Raw genomic sequence first — 26,118 nt, forward strand, 5'->3', positions numbered from 1 at the left:
CCTCCCCCTCTCCCTCCTCCTCCCCCCTCCCTCCTCCTCCCCCCCTCCTCCTCCCCCTCTCCCTCCAGCCCTCCCCCCCGCCCCCCCACCGCCTTCTCTCTGTTGCTCTCTGTCTCCCTCCAGCCTTCCTGCCACCCTCCTGCCTCTCCCCTTGCTCCTCCTTCCTCTTTCCTTCCTGGCCCCTGACCCACCTGCCTTAACTGATGAACAAGGGGTTCCTACCACCACTAGAGCAGAGAAGAGCCCCTGGAGGTTGTGTGGAAGGGACTTTTTTTTTTTTTCTTTGAGATAGTCTTGCTCTTGTTGCCCAGGCTGGAGTGCAGTGGTAGATCTTGGCTCACTGCAACCTCTGCCTCCAGGGTTCAAGCGATTCTCCTGCCTTAGCCTCCTGAGTAGCTGGGATTACAGGCTCCCACCACCACGCCCAGCTAGTTTTTTGTATTTTTAGTAGAGACGGGGTTTCGCCATGTTGGCCAGGCTGGTTTCAAACTCCTGACCTCAGGTCATCTACCTGCGTCGGCCTCCCAGAGTGCTGGGATGACAGGTGTGAGGCGCTGCGCCCGGCCCGTGTGAGGGACTCTTGACTGGGGTTACTGCTCTCGCTGTAAGTTCCCACTCAAACCTGGACGAGACGCCGTCTCCTTGTTCCCCAGTTGAAACACACTGAAATTTTTTTTCTGTTAATCTTTAGATTTTTAAATTATATTTTAAAAATTGTTTTTTAATTGAACAGGTTCCAAAGATTGAGAAAACCTGAGGGAAAATCCTTGACAGGACAAAAGCATATATAGTACAAATAAACTCCCTCTCACTTCAGATGAACAATCCAATGTTTTTCCTTTTTTTTTCTTTCCTATGACCTATGGTAAAAAATACATTTCATATTGCAACCCAAGAAGCACATATATACACATAGGATATATTGCAACAAAAGTTTTACAGAACAGCGTTTTCTATTTTGTCCTGTTCAATTTTAGTTCTTTTATTTTTTATTTTTATTTTTTTTTGAGACAGAGTCTCACTCTATCACCCAGGCTGGAGTGCAATGGTGTGATCTCACTACAACCTCCGCCTCCTGGGTTCAGGCCATTCTTGTGCCTCAGCCTCCCGAGTAGCTGGGATTACAGGCGCCCACCACCATGCCTGGCTAATTTTTGTATTTTTTGTAGAGACGGGGTTTCACCATGTAGGCCAAGATGGTCTCAAACTTCTGGCCTCAGGTGATCCACCCCCCTTAGCCTCCCAAAGTTCTGGGATTACAGATGCTAGCCACCACGCCCAGCCTATGTTTAATTCTTTTTTTTTTTTTTTGAGACGGAGTCTCGCTCTGTCACCCAGGCTGGAGTGCAGTGGCCAGATCTCAGCTCACTGCAAGCTCCGCCTCCCAGGTTTACGCCATTCTCCTGCCTCAGCCTCCCGAGTAGCTGGGACTACAGGCACCTGCCACCTCGCCCGGCTAGTTTTTTTGTATTTTTTTTTCAGTAGAGACGGGGTTTCACCATGTTCGCCAGGATGGTCTCGATCTTCTGACCTCGTGATCCGCCTGTCTCGGCCTCCCAAAATGCTGGGATTACAGGCTTGAGCCACCGTGCCCGGCCATGTTTAATTCTTAAAAATAACCACCAACAGGGTTTGACTTGTAGTTTGCAGTTTGCAAAATACTCCTAATTCTCTTCCCCAAAGATAACTGTTAGTGGTCTAGTCTGCATTCTTCTAGTTTTGTTTTACACGTATATAAAACGCTTGCTTACGTTTGCAAAAGTGAGCACATACTATAACTTATGTGCCCTTTTTTCTGAGCGTATACCTTGGTGATGTTCCCTGGGGAGTGTGTGCTTACAGTTTCCCTGGAGGCTAAATTCTGTGGGTCCCCCTCCCCCAGACCCCCCCAGAAAGATGTTACCAACAGCACCTTCTTTTTCACATCTGGGTAGTCTTCCTCAATTAATTTTTCATCTTGTATTTAGCCAGTTCTCTATGTACGAACCTTTTTTTTTTTTTGAGACTGAGTCTTGCTGTGTCACCCAGGCTGGAATCCAGTGGCACGATCTTGGTTCACCGCAACCTCCACCACCTAGGTTCAAGGAATTCTCCTGCCTCAGCCTTCCAAGTAGCTGGGATTACAGGTGCCCACCATCACACCCAGCTAATTTTTGTATTTTTAGTAGAGATGTGGTTTTACCATGTTGGCCAGGCTGGTCTCCAACTCCTGACCTCAGGTGATCCCCCTGCCCCAGCCTCCCAAAGTGCTGGGATTACAGGCGTGAGCCATCATGCCCAGCCTATGTATGAACCCTTAAATTACATTTCAGCTATTAGTTTGTATACACAATGCTGTGTTGGTCCCTTGGCAACCTTTTGGAAGTGTATCTGTAGTGTATATCCTTAGGAATGGAAATGCTAGGTTAAAATGCATGTGTAATACTGAGTTTCAGTTTGGGATGATGAAAAGATTCTAGAGACAGATGGTGGTGATGGTTGCATGATGGTGCAAATGTACTTAGTGCCACTGAATTATACACTTAAAAGAAGCTTAAGATGGTCAATTTTCTGTTATGTATATTTCTCCACAATAAAGAAGGGAAAATAAGTAATGCATTGTAAGTTTGATATTACCAAGTTGGCGCTTTATGGCTTTTAAAAATTATTATTCAAAAGTAATACATGCTGCCAGGCGCAGTGGTTCACACCTGTAATTCCAGCACTTTGGAAGGCCAAGGTGAGTGGATCACGTGAGATCAAGAGTTCGAGACCAGCCTGGCCAACATGGTGAAACCCCATCTCTACTAAAAATACAAAAATTAGCTGAGTGTGGTGGTGTGCACCTGTGATCCCAGCTACTTGAGAGGCTGAGGCAGGAGAATTGGCTGAACTCAGGAGGTGGAGGTTGCAGTGAGCCAAGATCGAACCACTGCACTCTAGCCTGGGCAACAGAGCAAGACTCTGCCTCAAGAAAAAAAAACAACAAAAAAACCAAAAACCAAACACACACACACACACACACACACACAAATAATACATGGTTATTATAAAAATGGAAGCAATATAGGAGTACATAAAGTAAAATGTTAAATTTCCCCTTCAAGTTGTAGTTGCCACTGATACTTTGGTCTGTCCTCTCCCTATACCTCCCCATCTTTCTCCCTGCATCCTCAGTTTATTTACAGAGACACTAGGCTAAGGCTTTTTTGGGGGTATGCACGTTGTATTTTTTCTTTCTTTCTTTTTTTTTTTTTTTGTTGGAGCTTACATATCCAGTAAGGATTACATTTTTTTCTAAGAAAGATGAGATTGTGTTAAGCTGTTCTACTGCTTTCTTTTCCCACTAGCAATATGTCCAGGAGATCTTTCCAGATCAGGAAACACAGATTGACCTTTTTAATCTTTTTAATGACCACAGAGCATTCCATTGTAGGGACCAGCATTTCCGTATCAACTGGGTTGATGTTTTTTCAGAAGTACTTTATTCATTCCAGAGGGAGAACAGAGAGGAAATAATGGCAGGAAGTCACAGCAGCCCAGAAACAGCCCCTTCCAAAGGGCAGACTGTGACCCCACGGCAACTTTGCAGGCACCTCCCTTGATTTCCTGTAGGTTCCTCAGGTAGCCCATCAGGCGAGAGCTGCCCCAGGACAGGTTTAACAGCAGGAAGATCTGGGGTAGCTCAGATGGGCTCTGGATCACGCTGCTGGGCTGGAATCTTAGCTCCCGTAACCATAGGGGTACCCCTGAGCCAGTCCCTTCACCTCTCTGAACTTCAGTCTTCTTTCTCATCTGTGAAATGAGGATGATGGGAGTCGGTGCCTCCTGGTTTGCTGGAATGATTCAGTTAGATAAGGTGTGATTCCTCATCACTGAGGGTGGACCCCATTGCCATAAATGCCATGAGGCCACCTTGCTACTCAGGCCACGCCTCAGATTCATCCTTGACTCCCCTCCTCCTCTCACAGCCACAGCCAATCCAGTGGCAAGGGCTGCTGATTCTGCCTTCCCAACATGGCTGTCCTGGGCCACTTCCTGGTTATCCTCACCTCCACCCTCACCCCCTCAGTCTGCTCTCCACACGCAGCCAGAGGGAGCTGGTTAAAAGCTTACATCAAAGCCCATCCCTACGCTACTCAGACCTTCTGGTGGCTTCTCTTCTGGCTCAGAGTAAAAGCCAAAGTCCTGGCAGGGCGCGGTGGCTCATGCCTGTAATCCCAGCACTTTGGGAGGCCGAGGCGAGTGGATCACTTGAGGTCAGGAGTTTGAGACCAGCCTGGCCAACATGGTGAAACCCCATCTCTATTAAAAATACAAAAATTAGCTGGGTGTGGTGGCACGCACCTGTAATCCCATCTACTCAGGAGGCTGAGTTAGGAGGATTGCTTGAAGTCAGGAGGCAGAGGTTGCAGTGACTCACCTGAAATCTCACCACTGTACACCAGCCTGGGTGACAGAGCAAGGCTCTGTCTCAAAAAAAAAAAAAAAAAAAAAAAAAACAAGTCCTTAGCTCCGCTTCCCAGATCCTCCCTTGTGGGCCTGGCTGCCCTCACCTTCTGCCTTGTTCTCTGGCCACACCAGCCTCCCTGTTGTTCATCAGCACCGCCAAATGCGCTCCTGCCTCAGGGCCTTTGTACCCGCTTTCCCTGCTGCCTGGACCATCTCCCTGATGACCTGAGGTCTCTCCTCATGCATGGCCTCATCAGAGAGGCCTCTCCTGAGCATCCTATCAAAATAGCCCTGTCTTGTCCCTGGCAAAACAAAGCCACCGAAGAATGAGAGAGGCTGTTTTCTCCCCTGGCTACCTCCCTAGAGGAGCTGCTCCCCTGAGGGGCCCAGCGGGGACCCTTGTGCCCTGGATTCCGACTCCTGGCGAGTGCTGGCTCTCCCTGTCTGTGTCTGCTGCAGGCGAGAAGCCCTACAAATGCTCAGTGTGCGAGTCTGCGTTCAACCGCAAGGACAAACTGAAGAGACACATGTTGATCCACGAGCCCTTCAAGAAATACAAATGCCCTTTCTCGTGAGTAGAGACTGCCATGCGGGGGGGGTAGCGGGGCAGATTCTCCAGAGGCGCTGCCCAGGAGGGTGGGACAGATGTCAGGCCTGAGGGCAGGCCTCTCCCTTTTTTTTTTTTTTTTTGAGACAGGATCTCACTCTGTCGCCCAGGCTGGAGTGCAGTGGTATGATCTTGGCTCACTGCAACCTCTGCCTCCTGGGTTCAAGCTATTCTCTTGCCTCAGCTTCCCAAGTAGCTGGGATTACAGGCGCCTGCTACCACACCTGGCTAATTTTTGTATTTTTAGTAGAGATGGAGTTTCGTCATGTTGCCCAGGCTAGTCTTGAGCTCCTGACCGCAAGTGATCCATCCACCTTGGCCTCCCAAAGTGCTGGGATTACAGGCATGAGCCACTGTGCCCGACCAAGCCTCTCTCCTTTTATCCTGTCCTGGGCCCTGTCTGCCTCACTCCCCACCCTACCTCCTTGCCCAGCCCTTAGGGTGGACAAGGCGGTCCCTTGTGCCCAGGGCTAGCAGAGGGGCCAGCAAGAGTGTCCTAAGCTTAGTGAACTCCCCTGACTGGTGGCTTTGGGTTTTAGGACACACACAGGCTGCAGTAAGGAGTTCAACCGGCCAGACAAGCTGAAGGCCCACATCCTCTCCCACTCTGGTAAGTGGCTCTTGGGCCTGCCAGGAGGGTCTGATTCAGCTCTAGTTCACCGGGATAGACCCGCCAGGAGGAGAAAAAGCAGACATATCCCGTGAGGCTTGTTTTCCCTGCCTAGCACATTCCAGCCAGCACTTTCACTTACGTGGGCTATGAGCCAGGCCTGTATTAGGGACTTTAGGATGAACAGAGATGAATCAGACACAGCCCCCCAGTCCAAGGAGGAAGCTGACCTGAGCAGGGATGACTCAGAGCAGTGCCCAGTGTGATAGAGGTGTGGACCAGGTGTGGAGGGAATCAGATTCCAGGCGGGTCCAAGACATGGCCAGGAAGCTTCCTTGATAGGGCAGGGTAGGGGTCTTCAAGTCACTCCTCAGTTTCTCAGCAGCTCCTCAGAGCAGACTGGCTGGCTTTCCACATGCCAGCCAAGGTCTAGAACAAGGTCCTTCAACTGACATTTTGGGCCAGATAATTTTTTTAATTTTTTTTTTTTTTTTTTTGAGACAGAGCCTCACTCCGGCACCCAGGTGGAGTGCAGTGGTGTGATCTCAGCTCATTGCAACCTCTGCCTCCCAGGTTCAAGCGATTCTCTTGCCTCAGCCTCCCAAGTAGCTGGGATTACAGGTGCCTGCCACCACGCCCAGCTAATTTTTGTATTTTTAGTAGAGATGGGGTTTTCACCATGTTGGCCAGGCTGGTCTCGAACTCCTGACCTCAGGCGATCTGCCCACCTCAGCCTCCCAAAGTGCTGGGATTACAGGTGTGACTACCTGAGCTAGATAATTTTGTCCTGGGGGCAGTCCTGTGCCCTGTAGGATGTTTAGCAGCATCCCTGGTCTCTATCCACTGGGTGTCAGTGGCATCCCCCCCACAGCTGTGACAATCAAAAATGTCTCTAGGCACTGCTGAGTCCCCAAGCGGGTAAAGTCTCCCCTGTTTGAGAAGATTCACAGAAAGAAGTCAGTCACTAAAGAAAGTGTGAAAACTGGGAGAGTAGGTCAATGATGTGGACACACAGAGCTGGGTTGAAGTCTTGGTGCTGCCACATTCCTGTGGGTGGCCTCAGGCGTCACTGCTCCTCCCTGAGCCTGAGATGACCAGGAAAAGTGAGCCAAGGTGCAGGGAGTGAGCGGCTGTTCCAGGCAGAGGAGAATGGCAAGTACAAAGGCGCAGAGGCAGGAGCCAGCGTGGCATCTCTGAGGAGAGCGAGTGTGGCTGGCACAGAGAGTGGCTGGGAGAAGGCAGACAACGAGGGTGGAAAGAACTGGGGCCAGGTCACACAGGCGCCGGTGGGGCAAGAGCCTGGATTTTATTCCCAGTGCAAGGCACCATTGCGGGGTGAAGGTCTGGATGCTTCTCACTGACTTTCCCTTGCCCTCCAGGCATGAAGCTCCACAAATGTGCCCTGTGCAGCAAGTCCTTCAGCCGCCGCGCCCACCTCGCCGAGCACCAGCGCGCCCACACGGGCAACTACAAGTTCCGCTGTGCTGGCTGCGCCAAGGGCTTTTCCCGCCACAAATACCTCAAAGATCACCGCTGTCGTCTCGGCCCCCAAAAGGACAAGGACCTGCAAACCCGGCGGCCCCCCCAGAGGAGGGCAGCCCCCCGCAGTGGCGGCAGTGGTGGGCGCAAGGTGGTGACCCCCTTGCCTGACCCACTGGGGCTGGAGGAGCTGAAGGACGCAGGGGCTGGGCTGGTGCCCGAGGCTGTCCCTGGCAAGCCGCCCTTCGCAGAGGCAGACGCGGTGCTGTCCATCGTTGTGGGTGGTGCGGTGGGCGCGGAACCTGAGCTGGTGGTACCTGGACACGCTGAGGGGCTGGGCTCCAACCTGGCTCTGGCGGAGCTGCAGGCCGGGGCCGAGGGCCCATGTGCCATGCTCGCTGTGCCTGTCTACATCCAGGCCTCGGAGTGACGAACCTGAGGTGTGTTTCCTGGGCAGGCCTGATGCTCCTGTCTGGGTCCAGGGCCCTGGGGGCAGACTGCTGATCCTTACCAGTGGAAGCGAGCCATTGAGCCATTGGCAGAAATCCTTCTGAATGTCATTCAGAAACTTTGGCCCATGGTCGCCCTCCTGTGTCCCCTCTCCTGCTGGAAAGCCCTGCAACATTCTAGGATCAGGGGTAGGGCTGCCTACGGTTTCTGGGCAGAGCCACAGCGGCAGGAGAGAAATGGCTGAAACCTGAGCAGCCCAGAGTCCCGCTAGTCTAGGCTGGTGGTTGGGGCCCCTGGGAGAGAAGACAGGGCGTTCCTCCCCACTCTGCCTCCAGGCTGCCTCTGGGTGGCCTCTAGTCCGCTGTTCTTCAGGAGGCCTGCCATAAACTCTTCGGAGTTTATGTGTTGGACCTTTTCACAGACGGTTCCCCACAGTGTCCTCAGACAGCTCTGTGATGTAGCTTTTAGGAGGCACTCAGGTGTGACGGTTAGACTGCAGCTATGAGACAGATCTGGCTTCAAATCCAAGAGTTGCCATGCATTTGCTGTGTGACCTTGGGCAAGTCACTTCACCTCTCTGAGCCCCATGTTCCTCATCTGTACAATGGGGCTTACTGATACTACTACCTCATAGGGTTGTCCTGGGGATCCAGTGCGATGAGGTGCGCCAGGGGCTCGGCATGGTGCCCGGCACGCAGAAAGTGCTCAATAAATGTTTTTGTTATAATATGTGTCCGGGTGGCATGGGCCAAGCTGTGGCAGTTTCGTTCTTTGCCCCTAGGTGGCAGCACTCCCATCTGCAGCTTGTGGTGGCTGAGGGGTCCTGGGCCCCTCACACAGGGAGCCCTGGAGAGGTGATGAGGGAAGCAAGGCTGGGCACAGCAGCTCATGCCTGTAATCCTAGCACTTTGGGAGGCCAAGGTGGGCAGATCACCTGAGGTCAGGAGTTTGAGACCAGCCTGGCCAACATGGTGAAACCCTGTCTCTACTAAAAATACAAAAATTAGCCAGGTGTGGTGGCGCACGCCTGTATTCCCAGCTACTTGGGAGGCTGAGGCAGGAGAATCACTTGAATCCAGGAGACAGAGGTTGCAGTGAGCTGAGATCGTGCCACTGCACTCCAGCCTAGGAGACAGAGTGAGACCTGTCCCAGGAAAAAAAAAAAAAAAAATTGCTAGGCATGGTGGCTGGTGCCTATAGTCCCAGATATGCAGGAGGCTGATGTGGGAGGATCACTTGAGCCCAGCAGGTCGAGGCTGCAGTGAGCTGAGATTGTGCCACTGCATTCCAGCCTGGGCAATTGAGCAAGACCCTGTCTCAAAGATTTAAAAAAAAAAGGAAATTGGGAACCCCTATCCATAGAAAATGGTCCAGGACAACACCCCATGGGGGTCAGGGTTTGTACTCACTTGTGGGAATTCGGGATTGTTAGCCACCTCCAAATCCATTGTAATCAAGATCAGAAATTCCTCTTGCGTGGGCATCTGGAGGCCATCAGTGTCCCCATGTCCAGTGCTTCCTCCTCCCCCTCAGCTGGTCCAGGTGGGAGGTGGATCAGGCTCATGAGGAGGCAGGAAGGAGAAAAGGGCCTTGATTAGTGTTTTCTGTTTATCTTCACAGCCACCCTTCTGGGCTATCAACTCCATTTGATGACTGAATTGTTTTGAAGGCTGGCAGGTCCCTCAGTCATCTGTGTTGGAACTCAGGGCTGGAGCCCAGAGCCAGGCCCAGCTTCCCATGTCCTCAGGAAGGGTGTGAGGCGGCAGGAGGGACAGAGTTGGTGGGGGTGAGGTGTGAAAGTGTACCAGCCTGCACAAAGGCCCAAGGGGGACTGGTGGGGACAGGAAGTCAGAGGGGATGCCCCTGGAGCTGGGCCTTGGCCTGGGGTGCTTTGATGGGTGGATGGATGGGGAAGGTGTGCCAGAGGAGAGCAGGGCGTGCACAAACACCTTGGGGTGGGACAGTGCCGGGCCTGCTCTGTTCTGGGCCGGCGGATGTTCCAGGATGACCAGAGGTCTTGGAGGAGTAGGTGGGTAATGATCATGGCTGATGCTTCCAGCTTCTCCACACGAGGAACACTGTGCCAGGCTATTTACAGTCACATCGCCTCAGCCTGTCATGTGAGTGCTGTTACTTTCCATATTTTACAGCTGAGGAAACCCAGGCCCAGAGGGGCAAACTTCCTTACCCAAGCTCACACAGCCAGGAAAGCTGCAGAGCTGGGACTCCAGCTGGGGCAGCCTGCCTCCATGGGTTCTTAGCCACTTTCTGTGATTGAAGTGTGGGTTGATGAATCAGAGAGGGACTTAGATATGGGTTAAGGAATCTGGACTTTATTCTCTACATAATGAAGGAGTCGTGGGAGACAGTGAACATTTAAAAAAATTGTAACAATAGCATTGAAAGAAATGTGAAGAACAACATCTTCGGCCGGGTGTGGTGGTTCACGCCTGTAATCCCAGCACTTTGGGAGGCCGGGGCAGGTGGATCACCCAAGGTCAGGAGTTCGAGACTAGCCTGGCCAACATGGTGAAACCCCGTCTCTACTAATAATACAAAAAAATTAGCTGGGTGTGGTGGCGCACGTCTGTAATCTCAGCTACTTAGGAGGCTGAAGCAGGAGAATCGCTTGAACCTGGGAGGCGGAGGTTGCAGTGAACTGAGATCGTGCCATTGCACTCCAGCCTGGGCGACAAGAATGACACTCCGTCTCAAAAAAAAAAAAGACAACTTCTTCCTATTTAAGTGGTTTTTCTATTGCTTCTTCCTGTCAGTGTACACAGGCATATATGTCTACTGGTAATCACAAGAACTTACATTTATTAGTTATCGAATGCCTGGCACCATCCCCAGCACTTCAATGGAGGCGCTACTTTTAAGCCCATTTTGCAGCTGAGATGAGGCAACAGGAACATTAAGGCTAAGCAGCCTGAAGTTACACAGCAGGGAAGTAGCAGAGCCAGGCCACACATAAGGACATACCAAGATCAGCTATAATGTTTAACAGGAAGTTGGTGACAAATCCCAGCACTTTGGGAGGCCGAGGTGGGCAGATCACAAGGACAGGAGATTGAGACCATCCTGGCTAACATAGTGAAACCCTGTCTCTACTAAAAACACAAAAAATTAGCCAGGCGTGATGGCACGCACCTGTAGTCCCAGCTACTCGGGAGGCTGAGGCAGGAGAATCTCTTGAACCCATGAGGCGGAGGTTGCAGTGAGCCGAGTTCATGCCACTTCAGCTTGGGGGACAGAGCAAGACTCTTTCTCAAAAAAAAAAAAAAAAAAAAAAAAAAGTAAGTAAATAAATAAATAAGAAAGTTGGTGATAGCTGCTCCAGGACCCCAGGGGCCGCCACTGAACTCCAAGATGCTGGACAGAGTGGAGCATAAAAAGGGGCTGGCCTAGGCATCCAGGGTCTCAGTCCATCCCCAGAAAGATCACAGTCTTTGACCCGGCGCGGTGGCTGACTCCTGTAATCCCAGCATTTTGGGAGGCCAAGATGGGCGGATCACCTGAGGTCAGGAGTTTGAGACCAGCCTGGCCAACATGGCGAAACCCCATCTCTACTAAAAATACAAAAAATTAGTCATTCGTGGTTGCGTGTGCCTGTAATCCCAGCTACTTGGGAAGCCAAGGCAGGAGAATCTCTAGAACCCGGGAGATGGAGGTTGCAGTGAGCCAAGATCTCACCATTGCACTCCAGCCGGGGTGACAGAGTAAACTCCTGGACATGTGAGTGTCAGAGTAAGAGTATCAAATAAATAAATAAATAAATAAATAAATAAATAAATAAATAAATAAATAGATAGATAGATAGATAAATAAAAGTCCATCTCAAAAAAAAGAAAAGAAAAAGAGAAAGATTATAGTCTTTGGTATCAAGCAGAGCTGGGTTTGAATTCTGGCTCTGCCCCCTCCTAGCTGTGTGACTATGGCAAGTCACTTCACCTCTCTGAACCTCAGTTTCTTCGTGTCAGTGTGGAGAATAATAGTACCTACGTGGCGAGGTTGATGTCACAATTCAGGGAAATAATTCAGGTAAAGCAGAGATCACAAATTGCCGCTCATGGCAGCCTCCAGACAGTTTGGCATTCACAGTGTCTGAAAAAGTGAGCCAACATTTAAAAACAAATTTAAAATATACTGCAGTGGTGAAATGTGAGATGCTACGCATCAGGAATGACACAAGGATGTTATGCTGTTATGACTCCAATATTACATTAGCGGCCTGGCCAGAATAATAGAGCAAGAAAAAGAAATAAATAGTATCAGGATTGGAAAGGGTGAGATAATAGCAAGGGTGCTGAAATGGTAGCAAGATCAATATATACAAATCGACTATGCTCCTCTACTCCAGAAGCAATTAGAAAATGTAAAAAATTGGGACATTTGGGCCAGGCGTGGTGGCTCACACCTGTAATCCCAGCACTTAGGGAGGCCGAGGTGGGTGGATCACAAGGTCAGGAGATCGAGACCAACCTGGCCAACGTGGCAAAACCCCATCTCTACTAAGAAATACAAAAAATTAGCCAGGCATGCTGGTGCGTGCATGTAATCCCAGCTACTCGGGAGGCTGAGGCTGGAGAACCAATTGAATCGGGGAGGTAAAGGTTGCAGTGAGCTGAGATCATGCCACTGCACTCCAGCCCAGGCAACAGAGTGAGACTCCGTCTCAAAAAAAAAAAAAAATCAAAAAACAAAAACACTCATTTCCTCTGATAGTTTTCCTTGGCCAATCTGTCTAACATAGCCCCACCTTCATCATTCTTGAATTCCTTACCCTATTTTATTTTTATTCATCACCCTTGACATTATATTAGACATTTGTTTATTGTCTGTTGTCGTCATTAGAAACAAAAGGTCCACAAAGGCATCGACTTTTGTCTGTTTTGTTCCTGATATATCTACAGTGCTTAGACCTTCCCAGGAATTGTTCGATCAATATTTGTCGAGTGAATAAACAACGGCACTTTGAGAGAAGAAGGCCCACTTTACCCACCCCCCTCTCTCACCCCAGGGAGGCCAAGGGGGAATCTGTCATGTAGGCTGAGATAGGACTGGCCCAGACTCCAGGGAAGTAATGTCTGATATAAAAGGATATTTTCCTTTGTTCAAAGAGGGAGCAGAGAATATCTGGGCCAAATGACTAATGCAGGTGGCTTGGAAGTCTCCCGCGACAGAGCAGGTGTCCCTGTGACCCAGGAGAACTGGCTGGACTAGTTTTGTCTCCCTTGGGGAAGAAGGAACGGAGGTGGCAGCTACTGGTGCTCCCAACCCCCAAGGTTGCCAGCAAGTGACCCCCTTACACAAAGGGTGGTGATCAGGGAGGTGAGCAGGTTTCACCTAAGGACTGGGAGTGAACTCTTACTAGCTGAGGGTGCCTCGGGTAGGCTGAGGCACAGAACCCAGAGGCAGGATGCCAAGGCCTAACTTTAAGGGTCTTGGTTCCTTTGAAGAATCACAGAGAATAAACAGTCCCAGGGAGGGAAAAGGTCTTGTCCAAAGTCTCATCGAGGCAAGGCTGCTTCCCAGGTCACTGCTTCCTCAGTCCACTTATTTATTCATCGAACAAATATTTCTTAAGTACCTACTACGTGCCAGGCACAGTTCTTTGATGATACATCATGAGCAAAACAATTATTTGTGGAGATCCTTTGTGGAGGAAGCAGAAGATAAACAACAAAGTAAATAAGTAAGTTATAGATGTTAGGAGGTGATGAATATTATAGAGAAGGAAAAAAAGTAGAGGTGAGTAGAGGTTTTGAGAGTTTGGGGGTTGCTGGTGTGTTTGAGGAAGAGTAGAGAGGCCAGTGTGGTTGGAGTGAGGCACTGGAAAGGAGGAGGGCAAGGAGGTGATGGGAAAATCATGACATCATGTAGGGACTTGAAGGACATTGAAAGGACTTTGGGTTTTACTTGAGGGACGTGGAAAGCCATTGGAGGATTGTGAGCATTCAGTGACTGGATCTGACATACGTATATATGTCCAATGTCAAAACATATGTATATGTGTGTGTGTATATATATGTATATATGTGTGTGTATATATATGTCAGATGTCAAAAATATATATATACATATATGTTTTGTTTCGTTTTCCTGAGACAGGGTCTGTCTCTGTTACCCAGGCTGGAGTGCAGTGGCGTGATCTCAGCTCACTGAAGCCTCCAACTCCCAGGTTCAAGCGATTCTCGTGCCTCTGCCTCCTGAGACTACAGGTGCGTACCACCATGCCCGGCTAATTTTTGTATTTTTAGTAGAGAGGGGTTTCACCCAGGCTGGTCTTGAACTCCTGGCCTCAAGTGATCCACCCACCTTGGCCTCCCAAAGTGCTGGGATTATAGGGATGAGCCACTGTGCCCGGCCAAACACATACTTTTTAAAGGATACCTCTGCTTACCATGCAGAGAATGAACTGGAAGGAATAAAGATGGAGACAGGAAGGCCAATGGGGAAGAGTATTAGGTTCCTCTTGCTTCTGTAATAAAGAATCAGAAACTTAGTGGTTTAAACCAACATAGATCTTACCACTCTGGAGGTCAGAAGTCTGATATGGTTCTCACTGGACTAAAATCAAGCGGTTGGCAGGGCTGTGTCCTTCTGGAGGCTCCAGGGGAGAATCTGTTCCATTGTCTTTTCCAGTTTCTAGAAACCACCTGCATTCCTTGGCTTGTGGCCCCTTTCTCCATTCAAAGCCAGAAGGGCAGCATCCTGCCAGTCTCTGACTGAAACCTTTTGCTTCTGTTTTGTGATTACGTTGAGGCCAGCTGGATAATCCAGAATAATCTCATCATTTCAAGCTCTTTTTTTTTTTTGAGATGGAGTCTCACTCGGTTGCCTAGGTTGGAGTGCAGTGGCACTATCTTGGCTCACTCCAAGCTCTGCCTCCTGGGTTCACCCCATTCTCCTGCCTCAGCCTCCTGAGTAGCTGGGACTACAGGCACACATCACCATGCCTGGCTAATTTTTTTGTATTTTTAGTAAAGACGGGGTTTCGCCGTGTTGGCCAGGATGGTCTCAATCTCTTGACCTCGTGATCTGCCCACCTCGGCCTCCCAAAGTGCTGGGATTACAGGTGTGAGCCGCTGTGCCTGGCCATTTCAAGCTCCTTAACACTTCTGCAAAGTCCATTTAAGGTGAGATTCTGGGGATGAGGACATGGACCTTTGAAGGACCATTATCCTGCCCACCAGGAGGCTACTGCAATAGTGCAGGTACTTTTGACCAGAGTGACAGCAATGAAGATGGTAAGAAATGATAGGGTTCTGGATATATTTTGAGGGTAGAGCCAACAGGACATTCTAAAGGATTGGATGTGTACTTTTCCTTCCTCGTGCAGGGAGACTTCTAGTCTACCTATGCCTTGAGCCTGGGCCTGGGTGAGGATGTGGGTTTCCCTGGGGTAAAGTCCAGGGAGTCACAGTCATCGACTGGAGCCTGTGTGGCCGTCTAGGGCCTGCTGCATGGCCTGCATGTGGTCAGACCAATGGGTATGGAGTAGGCCCTGTAACCCTCCATTAGCACGAGTGTAGGGTCCTTTCGGGGTCAACAATCTCACCCGCCTCCCCCTCACTCCTCACTTAACCCCTCAAGTTCTGCTGGGCCGGGCCTTTCCTGCCCCCGTTGCTTACTTTGCCCCACTACCCTGGGAGGTCAGACCTGCTCCCAGGCCCACCACACTTTATTTATTTACCTGTTTGTATGTGTGAATGTCTCTGTTCATTCATTCATTGGCATGTAGGCAGAATAGCACAGTGGCTAAACGGGCTGCCTTTACAGTAAGAATCCCAGCTCTGCCTCCTACAAGCGTGTGATCTTAGGCAAGCTGTCCAACCTCTGTTAATGTATAAAATGGGAACAATAAAGCCTACCTCATATAGTTGTTGTGTGGGCTAAATGAGGTAATGCATGTAAAATCCTCGGCTCAGTGTCTGGCTTAGCATAAAGTGCTGAATGAAGATTCTCTGTTATTTTCTCACGGTTCAAGTGCCAACTGGACCACTCAATAATGGTGTGGTCTTCGGCAAGTTATTCAACCTCTCCAAGCTTCTGTTTCCTCAGCTGTAATCTGTACCTGCGTCATAGAACTATAGTTGGATGATTAAATGAGATAATCTGGCTGGGCATGATGGCTTACACCTGTAATCCCAGCACTTTGAGAGGCCAAGGTGGGAGAATCACTTGAGCCCAGGGGTTTGGGACCAGCCTGGGCAACTTAGGGAGACCCTGTCTCTACAAAAGATACAAAAATTAGCTGGGTGTGGTGGCACACACCTGTGGTCACAGCTACTTGGGAGGCTGAGGTGGGAGGATCACTTGAGCCTGGGAGGCAGAGGTTGCAGTGAGCCATGATCGTGCCACTGCACTCCAGTTTGGGTGACAGAGTGAGACCCTGTCTCAAAAAATAAAATAAAATAAAAATAAATAAATAAATGAGATATACTATGTAAGCTGTCTGTCAGAGTGAGGGTTCCATGGATGTTAATGATTATTATTCCTGTGGTTATTATTTCATAAATATCTGTTGAATACATATTCTGTGCTAAGGCCTTTGTCTGTGTTGTCACTGAATCATCAGAATGGCCTGGTGAGGAATATAGTGTTATTTCTGTTTTGCGGATAGGAAAACCAAGGCAGGTAAAGCACATAGCTGAATGGCAGAGCCCCACTTCTTTTTTTTTTTTTTTTTGAGACGGAGTCTCGCTCTGTCGCCTAGGCTGGAGTGCAGTGGCGCGATCTTGGCTCACTGCAAGCTCCGCCTCCCGGGTTTATGCCATTCTCCTGCCTCAGCCTCCCAAGTAGCTGGGACTACAGGCGCCCGCCACCTTGCCCGGCTAGTTTTTTGTATTTTTTAGTAGAGACGGGGTTTCACCATGTTAGCCAGGCTGGTCTCGATCTCCTGACCTAGTGATCCGCCTGTCTCAGCCTCCCAAAGTGCTGAGATTAAAGGCTTGAGCCACCGCGCCCGGCCCCCACTTCTAATCTAGGTTTGTGTGGTAGGCACCAAAATATGTTCCCTCTTCATTACTTCAACGCACTTTTAAAAATTGAGATAAGGGGCCGGGTGTGGTGGCTCACGCCTGTAATTCCAACACTTTGGGAGGCTGAGGCAGGTGGATCACGAGGTCAGGAGTTTGAGACCAGCCTGGCCAACATGGTGAAACCCCGTCTCTACTAAAAATACAAAAATTAGCTGGGTGTGGTGGCACATGCCTGTAATCCCAGCTACTCTGGAGGCTGAGGCAGGAGAACTGCTTGAAGTGGGACCAGGGAGGCGGAGGTTGTGGTGAGCCGAGATCGTACCATTGCACTCCAGCCTAGGCGATAAGAGTGAAACTGTCTCAAAAACAAAACAAAACAAAAAAAAAAAACAAATTGAGATAAGGCCGGGCATGGTGGTTGTAGCCTGTAATCCAAAACTTTGGGAGGCCGAGGTAGGCAGATCACCTGAAGTCAGGAGTTTGAGAGTTCGAGACCAGCCTGGCCAAAATGGTGAAACCCTGTCTCCACTGAAAATACAAAAATTAGCCGGGTATAGTGGTGGGTACTTGAAACTGGGTGGTGGAGGTTGCAGTGAGCTAAGACTGCGCCACTGCACTCCAGTCTGGGCAACAAAGCGAGACTGTGTCTCACACAATAAAAACAGAAATTGAGATAACATTCACATGACATAAAATTGACCATTTTGGCCGGGTGCGGTAGCTGATGCCTGTAATCCCAGCACTTTGGGAGGCTGAGGCGGGCAGATCACCTGAGGTCAGGAGTTCGAGACCACCTTGGCCAACACAGTGAAACCCCATCTCTACTAAAAATGCAAAAAAGTAGCCAGGTGTGGTGGCAGTGCCTGTAATCTCAGCTACTCAGGAGGCTGAGGCAGGAGAATTGCCTGAACCTGGGAAGTAGAGGGTGTACTGAGCCAGGATTGCACCACTCCACTCTAGCCTAGGCAACAGAGTGAGACTCCAGCTACAAAAAAAAAAAAAAAAAAAAAAAAAATTCACCACTTTAACTAAAGTATACAATTCAGCACCTTTTAGTACATTCACAATATTGTGTAACCATCATCACAATCTAGTTACATAACATTTCATCATCCCAAAAAGAAACCCTGTACCCATTACGCACTCATTCTCCTCTTCCCCCCTCTCTGGATCCTGGCAACCACTAATCTGCTTTCTATCTCTATGCATTTGACTATTTTGAACATTTCATATAGGGTCAGCCTGGGTGACAGGATCTCACTTTGTCACCCAGGCTGGAGTAGAGTGATGAAATCACAGCTCACTGCAGCCTTGAACTCCTGGGCTCAAGTGATCGTTCCACCTTAGCCTCCTGAGTAACTGAGACTGCAGGCACACACCACCATGCCTGGCTAATTTTATTTATTATTCTTTTCTTTTCTTTTTTTCAGAACTGGGGTGTTACTATGTTACCTAGGCTGGTCTTGAACTCCTGGGCTCCTGCAATCTTCCTGCCTTGGCCTCCCAAAGTGCTGGGATTACAGGCATGAGCCACAGGGCCTGGCCTCATTCCTTTGCATTTGGATACCCAGCTGTCCTAGCACCACTTGTTGAAAAGACTATGCATCCCCCATTTAATGGTCTTAGCACACTTGTTGAAAACAACTTGCCTATAGATGTATAGGTTTATTTTTGTACTCTCAATTCCATTCAACTGATCGATAAACTTCTTTGATTATTGTAGCTTTGTAGTAAGTTTTGAAATCAGGACAGTGAATCTTCCAACTTTATTTTTCTTTTTGAATACTGTTTTGACTATTCAGGGTCTCTTGCAATTCCATATGAGGTGTGGGATAAACTTGTCCATTTCTGCAAAAAATGCAGCTCAGATTTTGAAAGGCTTGTATTGAATCTGTTGAGCAATTTGGAGAGTGTTGCTATCTTAACAATTAAGTCCTCTAATCCATGGAGATGGAATGTCTTTCCATTTATTTAAGTCTTCCTTAATTTATTTCAACAAGGTTTGGTACTTTTCAGAGGCCAAGCCTTTCCTTTCCGTGGTTAAATTTATTGCTAAATGTTTTATTATTTTTGATGCTATTGTAAATGGAAATGATTCTTAATATCATTTTCATATTGCTCATTGCTAATGTACAGAAATACAACTGGTTTTTGTGTATTGATATTGTTGAACTGTGCTGAACTCATTTTTAGTTCTAATAGCTTTCTGTGTATTCTTTAGGTTTTTCTCTATATGAGATCACATCATCCGCAAATATAAATAGTTTTACCTCTGGTTTTCCAATCTGGATGCCTTTTATTTATTTTTCTTGCTTAATTGCCCTGGCAAGAACTTTCAGTACAATGTTGATTGGAAGTGATGAGTAGGCATCCTTATCTTATTCCTGATCTCAGGGGGAAAGCTTTCGGCCTTTGTCTTCACCATTAAGTATGATGTTAGCTGTGGGTTTTGCACAGATGCCTCTTACCATGTTCTCTCCTCTTCCTAGTTGGCTGAGTGTTTCAGGTTTTGTTTTTTTTGTTGTTGTTGTTTGTTTTTTTGTTTAATCAGGAGAGGATATTGGATGAACTCTTTTTTACAACTAAAAATCAGCAAAGTCCTCTGTATTTAATTTGGTGTAATTATGTGAGACCAAATTTCATAATTAAGGTTTTATTTCATAATTAATGTTTTCAAGGAATGTTACAAATATATGGCTGGGTATCTTTAACCATGTGACTTTAGTCAATTCCTACTTCTTTGGGCCTCGGTTTCCTCAACTGTAAAATGGAGGAGGATAGTAATGCTTATTTCATGGGGCTTAGAGGGATGATGGAGATGAGATGGGATTTTTGTGTGCAAAGGCACTTTGCAAATAAATAAAAACTATTCTTCTATTGCTCCTCTTATTAGAGATATTTTGTGTGTGTATTTTTGTTGTTGTTGTTGTTGTTTGTTTTTTTTTTGAGACAGGGTCTCCCTCTGTTGCCCAGGCTGGAGTGCAGTGGTGTCATCATAGCTTACTGTAGCTTTGAACTCCTGGACCCAAGCAATTTTTCCACCTCAGCTTCCCAAGTAGCCTAGACTACAGGCTTGCGCCACCATGCCTGGCTAATTTTTAAATTTTTTTCTAGAGAAGAGATCTCACTATGTTGCCCGGGATGGTGTCAAACTGTGGCCTCAAGCAATCCTCCCACCTTGGTTTCCCAAAGTGCTGAGATTACAGGCATGAGCCACCATGCCCAGCTAGAGATGTTATTTATTTATTTACTTATTTACTTATTTTTCAGATGGAGTCTTGCTATGTCGCCCAGGCTGGAGTGCAGTGGCATGATCTCAGCTCACCGCAACCTCCACCTCCTGGGTTCAAGCGATTCTCCTGCCTCAGCCTCCCGAGTGGCTGGGAATACAGGTGTGCGCCACCATGCTCAGCTCATTTTTGCATTTTTTTAGTAGACTCGGGGTTTCACCATGTTGGCCAGGCTGGTCTCAAACTCCTCACCTCAAGTGATCCACCCACCTTGGCCTTTCAAAGTGCCGGGATTACAGGCATGAGCCACCATGCCCAGCCTAGAGATGTTTTATTAAATTGTAATGTAACAATTTTTTTTTTTTTTTGAGATGGAGTCTCGCGGTCGCCCAGGCTGGAGTGTGGAGTGTAGTGGCCGGATCTCAGCTCACTGCAAGCTCCGCCTCCTGGGTTTATGCCATTCTCCTGCCTCAGCCTCCCGAATAGCTGGGACTACAGGGGCCCGCCACCTCACCCGGCTAGTTTTTTGTATTTTTTAGTAGAGACGGGGTTTCACCGTGTTAGCCAGGATGGTCTCGATCTCCTGACCTCGTGATCCGCCCGTCTCGGCCTCCTAAAGTGCTGGGACTATAGGCTTGAGCCACCGCGCCCGGCCAATGTAACGTGTTTAATAAAGTACATAAGATATGTAAAGGGTACTGATCTTAAGTATAAACACTGATGAATTTGTATACAGCCATGTGAACAACTCTGGATCCTGCTATTGAACCTGTTAGCACCTCGTAAGGGTCCTCTTTCTGGTCTGTACCTCCCTGGAGGTAACCATTATTCTGATTCCTAACACCACAGATTAGTTTTGCCTGTTTTTGAGCTTCGTATATGTGGAATCATACAGGCTTTTGTATCTGGTTTCTTTCACTCAGCATAATATCTGTGAGTCATCCAAATTCTTGCATGTACTAGTGGCTCATTCTTTTTCACACAGTTTTGAATAAGTTAATACGAGTTGGTCAAAGTTTGAAAAGGCTGTGCATTTGTCTGAGAGACCAGAAAAATAAAGACCAGCAAAGCCCAGGGCTCTCCAGTATTGAGCCAGTCTACTCTGTGAATCTCTATTGTGGCAGCTGAATTCTCAGCCAAGATGGCAGCTACTATGCCCACGTGTCACCACTCCCCATCCCATACCCTGGGTAGACATCACAAATCCATCTTGAGCACTTTTTTTTTCGAGATAGCGTCTCACTCTGTCACCCAGGCTGGAGTGCAGTTGCATGTTCACAGCTCACTGCAGCCTCAACTTCCCGGGCTCAAGTGATCCTCCTGCCTCAGTCTCTCGAATAGCTGGGACCATAGGTGTGTGCCACCATGTCCAGGTAATTTTTAATTATTTATTGAGACTGGGTCTCCCTATGTTGCCCAGGCTGGTCTCAAACTCCCGGGTTCAAGGAGTCTTCCCATCTTGGCCTCCCAAAATGCTGAGATTACAGGTGCGAGCCACCATGCCAGGCCAATTTTGGCACTTTTTTTACAAGAATTTCTGATGTAGCCTCAAAATTCTTTTCAACCCAGCGGTCCAGGTGACTAACACTAATTGCTTGTAGTTGGTACTTGATATAGTTTGGCTGTGTCCCCACTCAAATCTCATCTTGAATTATATCTCCCATAATTCCCATTGTTGTGGGAGGGACCTGGTAGGAGATAATTAAATCATGGCAGCGGTTTCTCCCATACTGTTCTTGTGGTAGTGAATAAGTCTCATGAGATCTGATGGTTTTATAAGGAGACACCCCTTTTGCTTGGCTCTCGTTGTCTCTTTGCCTGCTGCCATCCATGTAAGACGGGACTTGCTCCTCCTTGCCTTCTGCCGTGATTGTGAGGCTTCCCCTGCCATATGGAACTATAAGTTCAATTAAACCTCTTTCCTTTGTAGATTGCCCAGTCTCAGGTATGTCTTTATCAGCAGTGTGAAAATGGACTAATTACAGTAAATTGCTACTGTAGTGGGGTGTTGCTAAAAAGACATCTGAAAATGTGGAAGTGACTTTGGAACTGGGTAACAGGCAGAGGTTGGGACAATTTGGAGGGCTCAGAAGAAGACAGGAAAACGTAGGAAAGTCTGGAACTTCCTGGAGACCTGTTAAATGACTTTGACCAAAAGCCTGATAGCGATACAGACTATAGGTCCAGGCTGAGGTGGTCTCAGAGGGAGATGAGGAACTTGTTGGGAACTGGAGCAAAGGTGACTCTTGTTATATTTCAGCAAAGAGATACGGCATTTTGCCCCTACCCTAGAGATTTGTGGAAATTTGAACTCGAGAGAGATGATTTAGGGTATCTGGTAGAAGGAATTTCTAAGCAGCAAAGCATTCAGGAGGAAACTTAGGTGCTGTTAAAGGCATTCAGTTTTATAAGGGAAGCAGAGCATAAAAGTTTGGAAAATTTGCAGCCTAACAATGTGATAGAAAAGAAAAACCATGGCCGGGCGCGGTGGCTCAAGCCTGTAATCCCAGCACTTTGGGAGGCCGAGTCGGGCGGATCACGAGGTCAGGAGATTGAGACCATCCTGACTAACATGGTGAAACCCTGTCTCTACTAAAAAAATACAAAAAACTAGCCGGTCGAGGTGGCGGGCGCCTGTAGTCCTAGTCCCAGCTGCTTGGGAGGCTGAGGCAGGAGAATGGTATAAACCCAGGAGGCGGAGCTTGCAGTGAGCTGAGATCTGGCCACTGCACTCCAGCCTGGGCAACAGAGCGAGACTCCGTCTCAAAAAAAAAAAAAAAAGAAAAACCTATTTTCTGAGGAGAAATTCAAGCTGGCTGCAGAAATTTGCATAAGTAACGAACTGAATGTTAATCCCCAAGACAATGGGGAAAATGTCTCCAGGGCATGACAGAGGACTTAACAGCAGCCCCTCCCATCACAGGCTGGGAGACCTAGGAGGAAAAAGTGCTTTTCTGGGCCAGGCCCAGGGTCCCCATGCTGTGTGCAGCCTAGGGACTTGGTGCCCTGCTTCCTAGCCACGCCAACCATGGCTGAAATAGGGCCAATGTAGAGCTCAGGCTGTGGCTTCAGAGGGTGCAAGCTCCAAGCCTTGGCAGCTTCCATGTGGTGCTGAGCCTTCGAGTGCACAGAAATCAAGAATTGAGGTTTGGGAACCTCCGCCTAGATTTCAGAAGATATATGGAAATGCCTTGATGCCCAGGCAGAAGTTTGCTGTAGGGGTGGGGTCCTCATGGAGAACCTCTGCTAGGGCATTGCAGAAGGGAAATGTGGGGTGGGTGCCCCCCACACAGAGGTTCTCCTCATGGAGAACCTCTGCCTCCCAGGTTCAAGCGATTCTCCTGCCTCAGCCTTCCAAGTAGCTGGGATTACAGGCGTGTGCGATCACGCCCAGCTAATTTTTTTTTTGTATTTTTAGTAGAGATGGGGGTTTCACCACATTGGCCAGGCTAGTCTCGAACTCCTGACTTCAGGTGATCCATCCGCCTAGGCCTCCCAGAGTGCTGGGATTACAGGTGTGAGCCACTATGCCCAGCCCATCCAGTAATTTTTATATTTTGCAGTCTAAACCTATTCCTAAGTCGGTGTAACCATCCATTACTTTCAGTAAGTGGCTTGGTGTCACTTATTTTAGGAGATTCCTTGCTGAAGCCTTTATACAGGCTCAATGCTTTCTGGCGTAACAGGTTGCTGTCAGTTGGAACATATTTTTTGTTCGTGTCTTCCACCTATAAGCTTAATGCTTTTTCTTTTCTTTTTTAAAAAATTTTATTTTCTTTTTCCCCCCCTCTAAGTAAGGATATAACTTAATGCCTTTTCTATCTTAATTAAGCAGTTATCACACACTGTGGCTGTAACTTTTGCAGTTTGAGGTACGACAGCAAAACCAGCATGAATTTCTGTTTCCTCTTTCACAATTCCAGGGCTAGATGATTCATTCTTACTGCAGATCCCAGTAAGCTCAGCATACGACTTTTTTTTCTTAAGCTGAGAACTTCCATCTTTACATAAAGGAAGCACTTTACAGCTTCAGTTTGGCATATCCAAACTGCCAGCGTTACTACTCTTGCACTTTGGGCTATTATTTAGTAAAATGAGGGTTACTCGAACGAAAGCACTGAAACACCGTGACAATCCATCTGATAACTCCTAAGCTGGTAAGTGACTAACAGGTGGTAGAGGTATGTTGGACAAAGGGATGATTCACATCACAGGTGGGATGGAACAGGATAGCATGAGATTTCATTAGGTCAACGGAAATTAAAAACTTATGAATTCTTTATTTCTGGAATTTTCTATTTAATATTGTCAGACCTTAGTTGGACAAGTGAAACTGCTGAAAGTAAAATCGCAGATAAGGGGGAGACTACGGTACTTAACTGGAGAAGATACTGCTTTGCTTCTGTGACCACAGAATTGACAGGTTGAAATTGGAAACAACTATTGCCTTCACGCTTTTTTTTTTTTTTTTTTTGAGACGGAGTCTCGCTCTGTGGCCCAGGCTGGAGTGCAGTGGCTGGATCTCGGCTCACTGCAAGCTCCGTCTCCCGGGTTCCCGCCATTCTCCTGCCTCAGCCTCCCGAGTAGCTGGGACTACAGGCGCCCGCCACCTCGCCCGGCTAGTTTTTTGTATTGTTAGTAGAGACAGGGTTTCACCGTGTTAGCCAGGATGGTCTCGATCTCCTGACCTCGTGATCCGCCCGTCTCGGCCTCCCAAAGTGCTGGGATTACAGGCTTGAGCCACCGCGCCCGGCCTGCCTTCACGCTTTTAAGATAACTTCACATGATGTAAAGTTCAAGCATACCGGTATCCCATTCTAGCAATAAATTTTTAAGCAGTGTTGCACACTTACTGTTACTTCTCTTACTATTATACCACTCCTACAGAGCACAGGCCAAGGAGACTACATTTCCCACCATGCCACATGCCCTTTGACCCCAGCTAGACCGAAAAGACGCGCCGGGGAGCGCCTGAAGCCGGAAGACTATAGCCTCCCGGCTTGCAGCGCGCTTCCCTCTATTAGATTTGACGTGCGGCCGGCGCGTTGCCCACCGGGAGTTGTAGTCAGCGGCGCGTTGCCCTGACGCCGGTCGGGCCGGGCGTGGGGGCCTGTGGGAGGTGGTGCGGCCGGGCCCAGCTGCGGGGCGGAGGCGGAGGCGGAGGCGGAGGAGAGGCCTGCGGCGGCAGGGAGCGGCGGGGCTGGGAGCGGGCGCCGGAGCCGAGCCGAGCCGAGCCGGAGCGGGCGGCGAAGGCCGGCGCGGCGAGCAGCAACCATGTCGGTGTTCGGGAAGCTGTTCGGGGCTGGAGGGGGTAAGGCCGGCAAGGGCGGCCCGACCCCCCAGGAGGCCATCCAGCGGCTGCGGGACACGGAGGAGATGTTAAGCAAGAAACAGGAGTTCCTAGAGAAGAAAATCGAGCAGGAGCTGACGGCCGCCAAGAAGCACGGCACCAAAAACAAGCGCGGTGAGGCGGCCCGGCCCCTTCAGACTTCCCACGGTCTCCCCCCAGGCTCCCCGGGCCCGGACTTCCCCCTTCGTGACTCACCTCGGGGTCTGGTCTGACCCTGGAACTCTCCGGGTCAGACTTCTTGCCGGATCTGGGACCCCCTCTCCGACTCCCTTCAATGTCTCCGCGATCCCTGGACTTTTCCATCGTCAGACTTACTCTGCTCTCTCCTCTCACCCTCTCTCCACCCCGCCAGGCCCCTTCAGACCCAATCTCACAGCACTTTCGTCCGGCCGCACTCTGTCCCTTTCTCTTCCGCCTTTTTCTGCTCCCTTTGGCCTCACCCACCTGCCTAGCTACTGCCCCTGCCTCCTCCGCGGCTCATTTCTGCCCCCATCCTAGCATTTCTGTGCTTCCTGGTCCTACCTGTGCCCTCTCCCGGCTCCTCGGTGGAATCTGTGAGCTGCCCTTGGCCTCTCCCCCATCCCCTTAACTCAGAATTCTCGTTGAAAAGCCTCCTTGGTGGAGAGAAAAGGGGACTGGGGGAGAGGAGACCCCCTGATTCCTGCTTGTTCACTTGCTAAGTGAACTCGAGCAAGTTGCTCTCCCTTTGAGGCCTCAGTTTCCCCATCCGTCAGCCAGGGTTTGGCCTCAGTTGAGGCCTAAGGTGTCTTCTAGCGTTGTGATTCACTTCTTGTTGCCTCATAGCTTGGCCTTACCAAAGTTTCCCGTGGCGCAAGCCTTCACCCCGTGACTCACCGCTTTCCCATCCCTCTGAACCAGAAATAGAGACTCCCGACTCCTCCCCAGTCCCCACTACTGGGATTCAGGGCCCCGGCATCGAATCTTGAGGCATTGCTTACTTTACTTCGTGTTGTTGT

The 26,118-nt window shown here is 49.0% G+C and overlaps 2 protein-coding genes and 1 long non-coding RNA gene across 3 annotated transcripts in view; 2 read left to right on the forward strand and 1 right to left on the reverse strand.

The window, feature by feature from the left end:
* Positions 1-8,304, forward strand: part of ZNF341 (zinc finger protein 341) — a 62,274-nt gene extending 53,970 nt beyond the window's left edge. The window contains exons 11-13 of the mRNA XM_023220635.1: positions 4,716-5,002; positions 5,578-5,648; positions 7,028-8,304. Of these exons, the coding sequence (XP_023076403.1) occupies positions 4,716-5,002; positions 5,578-5,648; positions 7,028-7,557 (888 nt within the window). The 3' untranslated portion in view covers positions 7,558-8,304. The remainder of the gene's footprint in view (positions 1-4,715; positions 5,003-5,577; positions 5,649-7,027) is intronic.
* A 677-nt stretch (positions 8,305-8,981) lies between these two features.
* On the reverse strand, positions 8,982-26,019 carry LOC111548155. Its single transcript, XR_002733322.2, has 3 exons — positions 25,337-26,019; positions 13,971-14,058; positions 8,982-9,882 (listed from the first exon to the last, which is right to left on the reverse strand). It is a non-coding gene; the product is annotated as an uncharacterized LOC111548155 (long non-coding RNA).
* Positions 24,882-26,118, forward strand: part of CHMP4B (charged multivesicular body protein 4B) — a 44,019-nt gene continuing 42,782 nt past the window's right edge. Inside the window, exon 1 of the mRNA XM_023220448.1 lies at positions 24,882-25,255. Coding sequence (XP_023076216.1) covers positions 25,066-25,255 — 190 coding nt within the window. The 5' untranslated portion in view covers positions 24,882-25,065. The remainder of the gene's footprint in view (positions 25,256-26,118) is intronic.

This window comes from Piliocolobus tephrosceles, chromosome 20 (assembly GCF_002776525.5).
Source record: "Piliocolobus tephrosceles isolate RC106 chromosome 20, ASM277652v3, whole genome shotgun sequence".
Classification (NCBI taxonomy): domain Eukaryota; kingdom Metazoa; phylum Chordata; class Mammalia; order Primates; family Cercopithecidae; genus Piliocolobus; species Piliocolobus tephrosceles.